This window comes from Oryzias melastigma, linkage group LG24 (genome assembly GCF_002922805.2).
Source record: "Oryzias melastigma strain HK-1 linkage group LG24, ASM292280v2, whole genome shotgun sequence".
Taxonomy (NCBI): domain Eukaryota; kingdom Metazoa; phylum Chordata; class Actinopteri; order Beloniformes; family Adrianichthyidae; genus Oryzias; species Oryzias melastigma.
In genome coordinates this window covers 7702283-7713972 of record NC_050535.1, presented here as the reverse complement: position 1 = coordinate 7713972, position 11690 = coordinate 7702283, and the positions used below count along the sequence as shown (strand labels likewise).

The 11690-nt window shown below is 38.9% G+C and overlaps 1 protein-coding gene across 1 annotated transcript in view; it reads right to left on the bottom strand.

Annotated features, from left to right (window-relative positions):
• nr2e1 (nuclear receptor subfamily 2, group E, member 1) overlaps positions 1–7558 on the bottom strand; it is a gene marked incomplete in the record, with an annotated part of 7895 nt that extends 337 nt beyond the window's left edge. The window contains 9 exon segments of the mRNA XM_024290535.2: positions 19–512; positions 638–743; positions 821–970; positions 1058–1154; positions 3039–3185; positions 3532–3767; positions 3995–4082; positions 4569–4714; positions 6536–7558. Coding sequence (XP_024146303.1) covers positions 350–512; positions 638–743; positions 821–970; positions 1058–1154; positions 3039–3185; positions 3532–3767; positions 3995–4082; positions 4569–4714; positions 6536–6596 — 1194 coding nt within the window.
• Positions 7559–11690: the final 4132 nt, after the last annotated feature.

Below are 11690 nucleotides of genomic sequence, written 5' to 3'. Positions count from 1 at the left end.
TCGACTCCTGTGCGCAACGCGCGTTTGGTTTCAGCACTGGATGGAGGAACAGCGACTCCCTCCCTGTCCGCGCCTCATCTTTTTGGTTTCCTCCATTGATTGGGGGTGGGGGTGGGGGGGGTGTTGAAGAATTTAAAGAATTGGTCGTCAAGCTCATTGGTCTCATAGACTCAAATAACATCATGATATTTAGGATTTCTGTCTCAGAGAACAAAAAAATGGGCGCGTTCAGTCTTAAGGCGAAGCTCAGTCTGCAACAACTTTCAGACTCAGGGGAGCTACATGCTAATCCTCAACTAGCGCAAAGGGAGGGGGGGTCTGCGCCAGCTGAGCTTTGCGCGCGGACGCTTCATATATCGCTGGACTTGTACATGTCGGAGAGGAGCCTGGTGATGGGGACGTTCCCGATGGTCTTTTTGAAGAACACCTCCTCTATGGTGGAGGGGCTGACGGAGCGCAGCGCGGGCAGGAGCAGCAGCAGCTTTCCGAAGCGACAGGGCTGGGTGGGGTACCTGGAACGGAGACGCGTGATCCACAGCGTTTACGCACGAACATTTTACGCACAAACAGTGACTATTACGTTATGGCTGGTGCGTAACGTGCGTCAGCAGACACGATTTATGTAATTGCGTCTCACCTGGTGTGGATGTAGCTGTTGAGAGTCAGCTGCGCCTCGTCTTGGAGCGCAGCGATTGCGCTCGCGTTGCGGAAAGCTCGTAACTCAGCGCTGCCTTGCGTTGGAACTATAAAACACACACGACTTTTTAACAAAAAAAAATCATAATTTTATTTTTAAATATATTATAAATTTGATCCCAACCTGCTTTGAACGTCACGATGCATTTCAAACAGGCGAACTCCGTTGCGTCAAGACGCATCTGTCTGAACCTGGTGACCACCTCCTGGAGCGCCTGGATCTCAGCCATGATCTTGTTCATCCGCTGAGCCTCCGTGTTCTCGCTGTTCAGCCCTTTTGACAGTTGATGGAGGCGCATGTCAGGCGAGCAGGAAACCTCCCCGGCAGCTTAAGCAGTCAAAGCCCCCCCAGCACACATACCGGAGACGGCGAGGAGAGTGGTGGAATCCACGGGAATGGCCCACTGCGCAATGCCCAGAACGAACAGCTCCCTCCACGCGTCCTCCAGTAGAATCAGCTGTGAACAGACCACAACAGATAGAACCAACTTTCCTCTAGTCGGATAAATCAACAAAACTCCCTTAAATTGACTTAAGTTAGCACATGTGCAGGGGCGGACCTAGCAGTTTGGGGGCCCTAGGCGAACAACAAAGTGGAGGCCCTGTACAGTTATTTTTTTTTAAATATAATATAATATAATATAATATAATATAATATAATATAATATAATATAATATAATATAATATAATATAATATAATATAATATAAAAAGAACTTAGCATCTCTCAAAATGTTCTTTTTTTTCCTTTTTACGTTTGACAGAAGCTCATAAAACTTATTTTCAAAATAAAAGATGCTCTGTGCCAAAGTGGATCATCTCAGTGCAGCTAGTAACCAATTAGATAAAATTTACTTTTAACTCATAAAAGTTTTTACCAAAGTTTTCTTTGCACATAAAATCTGTTCATTCTGGAGGTAAAGTTGAGCAAACAAGACGTCTTCAGGTCAACATTGATGTAAAAACTTACATAGTTTATCATCTATTTGCTCCTCAGCCATTAATTTATAAATGTAACTAATCTAAACAAAATTAATGCTAATTACGTAATCCTTAGTTAAAAGAATTGCTATTTTTTTCTTTTCCCCCTCTTTGTCCTCAGCAGTCTTACACTGCTGGGTTTTGTTATTTTAGTTTGGGCCTTGGTAGTCTTAATTTGCAGGCTTTGTTTATTTGTTTTCTTTAGGTAGTTTTGGTTAGGGGGTCAAATAATGAAAGTTATTTAAGGTTTAAGTTGATTTATGCTGGAATAATATTCTGACTTTTTATTATTCATATTTATGTTAGAAAGTTACGGTGTAAAAGTTTTCAAAATTGAGCCAGTTTTTGGACTAATTTGGTATTTACTAATATTTATTAGGCTGTTTTGGAATTTAGCTAATATTTCAGCTAGATGCTAGCGGTTTTGGCTAATTTATGCTTTACTTTTTACGTTTTGGTGCTGTTTTGGATTTTTTCAGCTATATGGTAAGCTGTTTTGGCAGACTAAAGTTTTTTTTAATATATATATAGGCTAATTTCAGGCTGTTTTGAAGTTTACATAATATTTCAGCTACATGCTAGCAGTTTTGGCTAACCCAAGTTTTTCTTGGTTTGTTTTGTTTTTAGGCTAATTTAGTTTGGCTAGTAATTACGTGCTAGCTGTGTTGGCTAATTTAGGCTCTTTTTCAGTTTTTAGGCTATTTTTAATTTTAGCTATTTTTTCAGCTATATGGTAAAGCTGTTTTGGCTGACCTAAGGTTTTTTTTAGGCTAATTTTAGGCTGTTTTGAAGTTTACATAATATTTCAGCTTCATTGCCAGCTGTTTTGGCTAACCTAAATTTCTTTTGTTTATTTTTGCTTTTAGGCTAATTTATGCTATTTTGGAGTTAGGCTAATAATCACTTGCTAGCTGTGTTGGCTAATTTAGGCTCTTTTCCAGTTTTTAGGCTATTTTTCATTTTAGCTATTTTTTCAGCTACATGCTAGCTGTTTAAGCTAACCTGAGTTTTTTTTTCATTTATTTATAAGTTTTTTTAGGCTAATTTGGCATTTAGCTAATATTTAGGTATCAGCTTCAGTGTTTTCAGCTATCAATTTCAGCATCTTAAGCGGCCAAATTAAGCTCACAGAATTTACCTAATATGTTTCAAAGTTACAGCTTTAAAGTTAAAAAAATGTTTTAGAGTGTTCAATAAATGTTTATCCTGTTTAATCTAAGGTTTGCTTTCGATTTTGGCCCCCTGTGTGATTGAGTTTGGCCCCCTTTGCCCTAATGGTAACTCCGCCCCTGTATTTTTACGCATTTCTTTCTCCATTATGGACTAAAAATGTATCACTGCATCGTTATTCCAAATGGTACCTGATCCGATAATGGGAGGGTGGAGAAGGCGGGAACACTCTTGGCCCACTTGATGCTCATGAATAGCAGGCGCGCCGCAGACTCGCACACGGACTCTGTTGCCACCTCGTAGAGATACATGGGGGTCCCGCTGACCTCGTGGGGGTACTGCAGGGGACACAGAATAAACACAATCAGCAAAAAAAAAAAAAAAACTCCTTTTCTATAGAAGTTCTGAGAAAAAAGGGGGAAATGAGGAAAGAAAAGGTCAAATTCCAAGCTCCAGCACCTGATTTTATAATCATTAGCGTTGCTTGTGCGGGATTTACAGTGAAAAATCTAATTGGCGGATTTATGGTTCTTATTCTAAATCGGGACAAGAATTTCAACTTCTAACCCCACATAATCCTGAAGGAAAATCAGCGAGGAGAACATATAGCAGAACATTTGACTTTAAATGATTATTTTGTTATTTAAATCAGCTATAAAAATAAAAATTACGAAAAGTTCCCACCTTGGGGGTTGGCTGCGCCAGACCTACGATGGCCTGCCTCTCTGGCGTGGTGGCCACTGAGCTCATCTCCAGATTGTGAGGCTCCAGCTGCGTGACTGTGGTGAAGAAAGGGGGTCCGGGGAGTGAGGAGCCGGGGAAGTGCGTGGAGGAGCCGTTCACCTCCTTGTGGCCCCTGAAATACAGCGCGACCTGTTTGCGGATGGTGGACGTCCGGGGCCCCCTTTCGTGCTGAACGGCTGTGGAAGCAGAACAAATAATTAACTGTAATGAGCCCCCATCAGAGCTCCTGCGGAGTTCAGATAAAAAACCCTCTTTGAAACAAACAAATAGGTAATTATCAACTTATTTAAGGCCTTGATTAACACCCTAAATGCGCGTCTCCATCTGAGCTGCTTCATTGGAACCCAAGCGCCTCAGCGCGGCGTTTCTATAGTCAAAGTGATAATTCAATTAACCCATTTACCGTCTTTATTCATGTTCACTTCCAGACACTTTTTCAAACGACACGCTCGGCACTGGTTCCTGTGCGTTTTGTCCACGGGACAGCCACCCTGCGCAGCCACAAGAGAGGAGGGAGGGGGGGGGGCGTTAAAAAAAAGAGGTTACAGCATGAAAAGTTGCCGCGCGCTATTATCCTCTTGGGAGGCCAATTTCCAGGTAAAAGATCGTGCTATTATCTTGCAGTTATGGACCCGCTCCCCCGCGGCTTCAGAGCGGCTTCATCCCGCAGGATAAGTACTCGATCCCGCCCTCTGCCGCTTAAATCTTCGAGTCCTCACATTAGATGGGATTACAACTGATATGCGGGGTTTATCCCACAACTAAATGGCGCGGGCATGACACAATTAGGCTCATCGTGGAAGATTAATGACAAAAATAAACTAAAAAACTAAAAAATGAGGAAAAAAGTCTGTGCGTAATTTGGATAAAAGTTCGCAAAAATCCTAAATCCTTAATTTATATGCATGAAAAGTTGTGATTATAATTAGAAGAGTTCACTTGAACTTTTTTTTTTTAAATACATAAAAAAGATGCACCTGTGAGCCGGATTTACACAAGTAAGTCCGGTTTCTGCGGATGCTCCTCTTGAAGAATCCCGAGCAGCCGTCGCATGCGTAAACACCGTAGTGTTTCCCTGAGCTGCGGTCTCCACACACTTTGCATGGGATGTCTAGAATACGACCTGGAGGAGAACAGGGGAAAAATAAACCAAAAAAAAAACTTTCTGTAAATCAGTTTTGTTGTTGAGTTTGGTTCCAAGCAGGCGTGCGTAAAGACGCACAAACTGGACAACGCCCGTGCCTCATCCGAGCATGGGAATTCACAGTGCACATTAAAAAAATAAAGTCTGGTGGGAAGCGTCATATTTGAGCTCCCTGAAACAATAGCCTAAGTGCGCACAATGGAGACATTAAGGGAAAGTGTTAACTTAATGATTTTCCCCCATTGAACCTCGTCTGACTGCCTGGATCTCGACAAGCTGCCAAGTCCACTTCATAATGGAACTCGACAGCTGCTTTATCCCACAGGTCTATAGGCCCCAGGATTAGGGAGTGACACTGCACCATGAGAATAATGCGCACCAACTCGTTTCACCAACTCAAATGAAGTGTATGTAAATCGACCCCAGTGTCGATAAAAAAATGTGATTTTTTTCAAGGTGAAGATTTGTATTCAAATCTCTTAAAAAGAACTATATTTGTATGCATATGAGGGAGTCCTTTTTCATTCTGGAGGGAAAAGCCGTCTATGTAATTACACTGACGTTTTGCCACCTGCTCATTGATTCACCAGTGACCCGTCAAAAAGGGTAGCATGGGAATAACTACCCGGCAGCAAAAACAATGACTTCAGGGGGAGAGAGTTGAGTTTTAGGACTTCAACTGATTACTTATTCGGAATCAGGAGGCCGTGCAGGCTTTTCAAGCGCGCATGGCCCGAAGCTATTGGTAAAAGGCGGCGATTCTTTTTTTTTTTTTAGGTTTCTATGCCAAACCTATTAATAAGTGAGATTTGGCACAATTACGCACCCGTCATCCGAGCGCATTTTCATCCAAAATCATTTAAAAAACCCACTAAACATGCATTATTTTTTTAAAAGTCATGCGTAAAGGTGAGAAAAAATTAACACCTTTTTAAAAAATCGGACAGTCAATTAAATAAAACGATGCACAATTTTGTTGTGAAAGGAGGAACTGTATTTAACTTCCCGCTGTAGGGGTCCAATGCGTCTCCTTTGTGCGCGGTAATTGGTTGAAGATATATGGCATATTCCATTAACGTAATCACCATCAAGCCGAAGACTGGCGGAAAAGGAGGGGGAATGTGAACATTTAAAGGTTTCTGCTGCCACTCCTTTAATTCAATTATTTATCAACCATTTAAAGCGGCTGGATTTAGTGATTTATTTGATTTTTTTAATGATTAATAAATAGACATTGTAATGTGTCATTTAAATCCAAACTATAATATAAAGTAATCAACAATTTGGATAAACTTCATTTAAATTGAATTCAAAAACATGAATTATTAACCAAAGTGGCCCATCACTAAAAGAAAACGCTTAAAGAAATTATAGTCTACGAAGTTTATTCTAATTTAACGAGATTATTTTGCATTTTTGCTCCAAAGATGTGATTGAAATTTGAATTTGAGGCAACAAGTGGCATCAAGTGGGAATGAAGTAGAGCAACTTGGGTGGACAAATCTTTATGCATCTATTTTTGTTTTATTAAAAGCGCGTTTTAAGGCAGATTTATTTCATTTTTGACGAAGAATTCTCACACCACAATACAAATAAATGAATAAAACAAGAGAAAAACAGAATGAATTGGTGCTCTAATAGATATAAACTAACTTAATTAATCCAGAAAAACAGCAACAAATGGCTGCAGTCACGGAGCAGAAGCTGTCCATCAGCCGAACTCCGTGCGTAAAACAACTCCAAGTCAGAGGAAGGCCTGCGTAAAAAAAAAAAAAAAAAAAAAAAGATTTGGTGACTTACTTGATTTGACATTCAGAATATCCAAACAGCCACTTGTGGAGCCAGCGGGTTTACTCATCATGGATCCTCAATCCGCTAAACGAACCCAAAAAGGAGAATTGTCCACTTTCTCTTTCCGACAGCGGGAACAGGTGAAGGAAGCCGCGGCACTTTCAGCTGAGAGGTCGCCGGGGAGGGGAGTAAAATCCTGCTGCCCAACTTTGTTACATGGAGTGACTCCCAGCGCCAAACCTCAGAAGGTTTCGTGTCTTTAACGCATGGCGGAAAGCGGCCAGACAGCGACCTGTTAACAGCGGCCACAGCCCTCCGGCGGGTCGCAGCGCAGGAGCCGATCCATAAAGTTGAAGGTGTGAAGCCAAAAAATAAAAAAGAAAAACGATACTGTGCTTGGAAAGCAGGGAAAGGTACCAAAAGGGAAAAAAAGAAGACGCGCAGTCTGGGGAAGTGACGGATGAAAGCTCGTTCAGACCGAGACGCGCTGTGACTTTGTGCTGCGCGTCGCCCTGAATGAGCCTCGGTAATATTTATAAGAAGTGTTGGGGGGAGGTTGGAGGGTGGAGATCTCCGCTTTCTTCATCCACTTGGCTTTCTACTCCAAACTCCAGCCTTACGTCACTGGCGTGCGAGGGAGTGCGCGTTCGTTTGAATGTGAGTGCGCGCTGGGAAGCCTCCGCAAGAAGAGAAAAAGTTGCGTTTTCTACAATCTACGCTGTTTAAATATTTGAATTTTAATCATTCCACACAAAATACAACTAAAAAAATATTTTCTTAATTCTGAAAAGGATGGAACTAATATTGTTTGATTTTTTTTCTGGTTTATAACCTCCAAGAGTTTTCAACATGGTTTTATGCGCTCTTTTACGCACGACCTGCTGTGACATCCCCGCAACATGTGGCACATCTTCTCCCAAAACTAAAAAAACATATCCAAAATATTTATCTATAAGACCAAATTTAATTAAATTTGACTGTTTTCCCCCGTCAGGAGTGATAACGTGTTCTCACATTGTCTTCCTTTTCTTAAGCACGTTTGAAAACCACTTGAAGCGTCACTGCTTTCTGGAACCTGTTGCAGATGTTTGATAAAGCTTTTGTTTCTGCCTGTTTAAATAGTCAAAAGAGTTTGCTATTTTGGTGAGCAGATTTATAGTTTTTTTTCTGTCGAATTTGTTTTGATTCACAAGTAATTTAACCCAGATGTGTCAAAGTCGAGGCCCGGGGGCCGGATCCGGCCCTCCAGATCATTTTGTTTTATTGTTATTAATGGACCAATGTTATTTTGACAAAATATATTTTTATGGAGAGTAAAATATTGAAAATTATTTATGATTTAAGTTGATTTATTCTGGAATAATACTCCTGCCTTTTTATTATTCATAATTATGTTAAAAAGTTACGGTTTTAAAGTTTTAAAAATTGGTTTTCTGTTAGTTTTTTTATGACTAGATTTTTCAGGATATTTTGGAGTTTAGCTAATATCTTTGCTACATGCTAGCTGTTTTGGCTAATTTAAGCCTTTCTTTTTACGTTTTTCAGGTTGTTTTTTTTGTTAAGCTTATATCTTTGCTACATGGTAGCCATTTTAGCTAATTTAAGCCTTTCTTTTTAAAAATTTCAGGCTGTTTTTTTTCTGGAGTTTCGCTAACATTTTAGTTACATGGTAGCCGTTTTGGCTAATTCAGGCTTTTTCCAGTGTTTTAGGATGCTTTGAAGTTTAGCTATTTTTTTCAGCTTCATGCTAGCTGTTTTGGCTAACCTAAGTGTTTTTTATGGTAGCTTTGCATTAAGGTAAAATGTTAGCTACATGCTAGCTGTTTTGGCTAAGCTATTTTTTGGCTAATTTGGCATTTAGCTTATATTTTAGTTAGCTATCAGCTTCAGCCTTTTCAGCTGTTAGCTTCAGTGTTTTTAATTCAGCTTACAGCATTCACACTAGCATTATTCTATATATCTAGTTCATAACTATGTCATAAAGTTTTGTCTTTAAAACGTTCTAAAATGTAGTTTTAGAGTGTTCCATAAATGTTTATCCTGTTCGGCCCGCGGTCTAAGGTATGTTTTGGGTTTTGGCCCCCTGTGCGATTGAGTTTGACTCTCCTAATTTAACCCAATCTGTCGAAAATTAAAAATCACTCTTATATGATGTAGTTTTGGAATACTTTCATGCTCCCTCCCTCCATCAGCTCCGTGCAGCCACTTGGCCCGGGGGCCGGGCTCCGTCCGGATGGGGTCGGGGTCAGCCAACGGGCTGCAGGGCGCGCTCACTGTCACCCTGACCTTGACAGCTTGCTGCGCTTTCGCCGCGTAACTCCAGAAATCCATATTCTGTTTTTAATTGTCTTGATTCCCACGGTACACAGAGGGCCATATGGACGCACAAAGTGTCGATTTAAGCGGACAGGGGCGAGGCGGAGAGGCGTAGTTAATTGCAATTAGCCATTGTTGCGTCTTTCAACCTGAACAGCTACGGCTGCAGCCTAACAATCCCGGCGACAAATCCCTAAAATATTCCTTTGATTTAGCCTCAACAGGAAGTTAAATGTGTAGATTCCTCTGATGAAATACTTTCATTGGTGATGATTCCAATCATTGATCAAGAGGATTCATCACAGATCAATGAGGTTTCTCAGAAGTGCACGTGTGCGCGGTGTGTGTGCGCGCATGTGGGTGGCTGGCGGGGTGTGTGAATGGTGAATGTGGAGCCTAATCTCCTTAACTCGTCCTAATCCTCGTCATTCACTGATAGCCTTTACACAAATATAACCAACATCATGGTTGCCGGGGCATCTCTCTTTCACTTTTTTTGCGTTTTAGTGACTCCCTTCTCCTCCGTCAGTCAATGAAACCAGGCGAACAAAGGATGTACTGGATTGTGTTTCTGATTTTATTCCTTTCTTTTGGGAATTCTGCATCCGACGGTACTTGAAGTGCAACAAATAGTGCAGAAAAAGTCACCCCAGAGCTTTAATTGTCGTCTAAATGTGTATTAAAATCCTAAATATGGTTATTTCTATTAAAAAACACCCTCAAGAATATATCAATTTTATGCATATTTTCAATTTCTGCAAACAAAACCATCCAACTAATTAAAAAAGTGCAGATTTACTCTAAATATCTACTTTAAAAGAATTTTCAGCTCCTCTTTTTGACCTGCTATCACCGTGGCAGGCCTGAAAGCAACCAGGCGTAAACCAATTGGCTTTAGGGAGAAGTCACTAAGCTCCACAGAGCAAATAATGGGGAGAATTCAAGCCGACCGAACCCCATGCAGCCTGGGGATCATTTAAAACTGTCTGGGGATCATCTTACAACCCCTTAAAGGCTTTAGTACATATAAAAAAGTCATTTTATTCCCTGATGCCATTAAAATACTGTCAGAATAGTTGGTGTGAAAGATTATTTTCCTTCTAGTAACTTATTCTCTAATATAGGAATTTATTTGGGATCTAGTAAAATAGTTTTTTAAAACAATATTCACTTCAGGACCACGGACAGTTCTACAAAAGGAACACCTGAGCTGAAAATGGTTCAGCTCTGTGCATCATAAAGGGGGGGAATCCTTTTATTAAATGCTACTTTCTGTCCAATTTAACTCCATTATTTCTGGAAATGTAATAAATAAATGTAAATGAACAGTTGTGGTACAAAAATGTAAAAATTTTGTTGTGACATCAATAGATTTTTGTAAGTTTAGAGCTTTAACAAGCTAATAGATTTAACAAAACAACAAAAAAATACCTAAAAATGAGATTATATATGCATGTTTACCATTATATTAATTGCTTAAATGATAAAAATCTGTTATTCTTATTATAATAGTAAAAAATGATAATTTAGAAAGTATTTGCACCTTTTTTGACAGATTCACTATTTAAAAAACAACACTTTTTCATCCACGTGAAGTAGTACATTTCTTATTTATTTATTTATAAAAACACAAACAAAAAAGAGAGATTATTAAACAAACGTGCATCCTTACTTCCAACATTCTTCCTTAATTCATAACATCAACACTGATACTCTGTTTAGACAAATGCTATGTCAAAAATGGTCATTTAGATTAAAGCGTGGATGGTTTTAGTTTAGTTTATTCATTTATTAAGGCAGCGTACAAACACATCAAACTTAAAAAGCAAAGATGCTTGCACCACATTGTAGCTTATTAGCTCATTTCCATCTGAAGTCATTCACAAAACAATAAATTATGCCTAAATTTATAAACTTATTTACCGATTTAAAAAGTTTTTAAGAAGAAATGCAATATAAAACACATTATCAAGCATGTTATAAAACTAATGTGATACAAAAAATAATACATTTACACTGTAAAAAGTGAAACATTGGAACAATCAACAAAAGTTCTGTAATTTGTTACATTTAGAAATGTTAGTTTTTATGATATTAACATTTTGACTTAGGTAAACTCCACATTTTATTTTGATGAAAACTGATAATTCTAAATATAACAAATAACAAAACTTTTGTTAACTGATACAACATTTCACTTTTTTCAGTGTATTGGTTAAACAGCAACTGTTTTTATTTTAAACTTGGGGTGAAAAGGTGGGTTTTCAGTGTTTTCAGAACTTCTTCAAATTTAAAAAATAATAAATAAATGAACAACCGAAAAAAAATAAAAATAACAGTGCAAGTTATCCCATAAACAATCACAGATGTAACTAGATATACAACATTACCTGCAATAAAGTAAATATGAATGCTGTAAGCTGAATGTGGCTGATAAAGATGCTAGAGCAGTTAGCTGAAAATACTGAAGCTGAAAGCTTGTTAAATATCAGCTAAATCCCAAATTAGGATAAACAACTGGAAGCATGTTCAAATTAGCCAGAAACAGCTAGCATAATGCTAAGATGTTAGCTAAACTCCAAATTAGTAAAAAAAACTTGCAAATATGCCTAAATTAGCCAAAAACAGCTAGCATAATGCTAAAATGTTGGCTAAACTCCAAATTAGCCAAAAAATTGGAAACATGTCAAAATTAGCCAAAAAACAGCTAGCATAATGCTAAAATGTTAGCTAAACTCCAAATTAGCCAAAAAAATGGAAACATGTCTAAACTAGCCAAAACCTGCTAGCATAATGCTAAAATGTTAGCTAAACTCCAAATTAGCAAAATACTTGAAAACATGCTTAT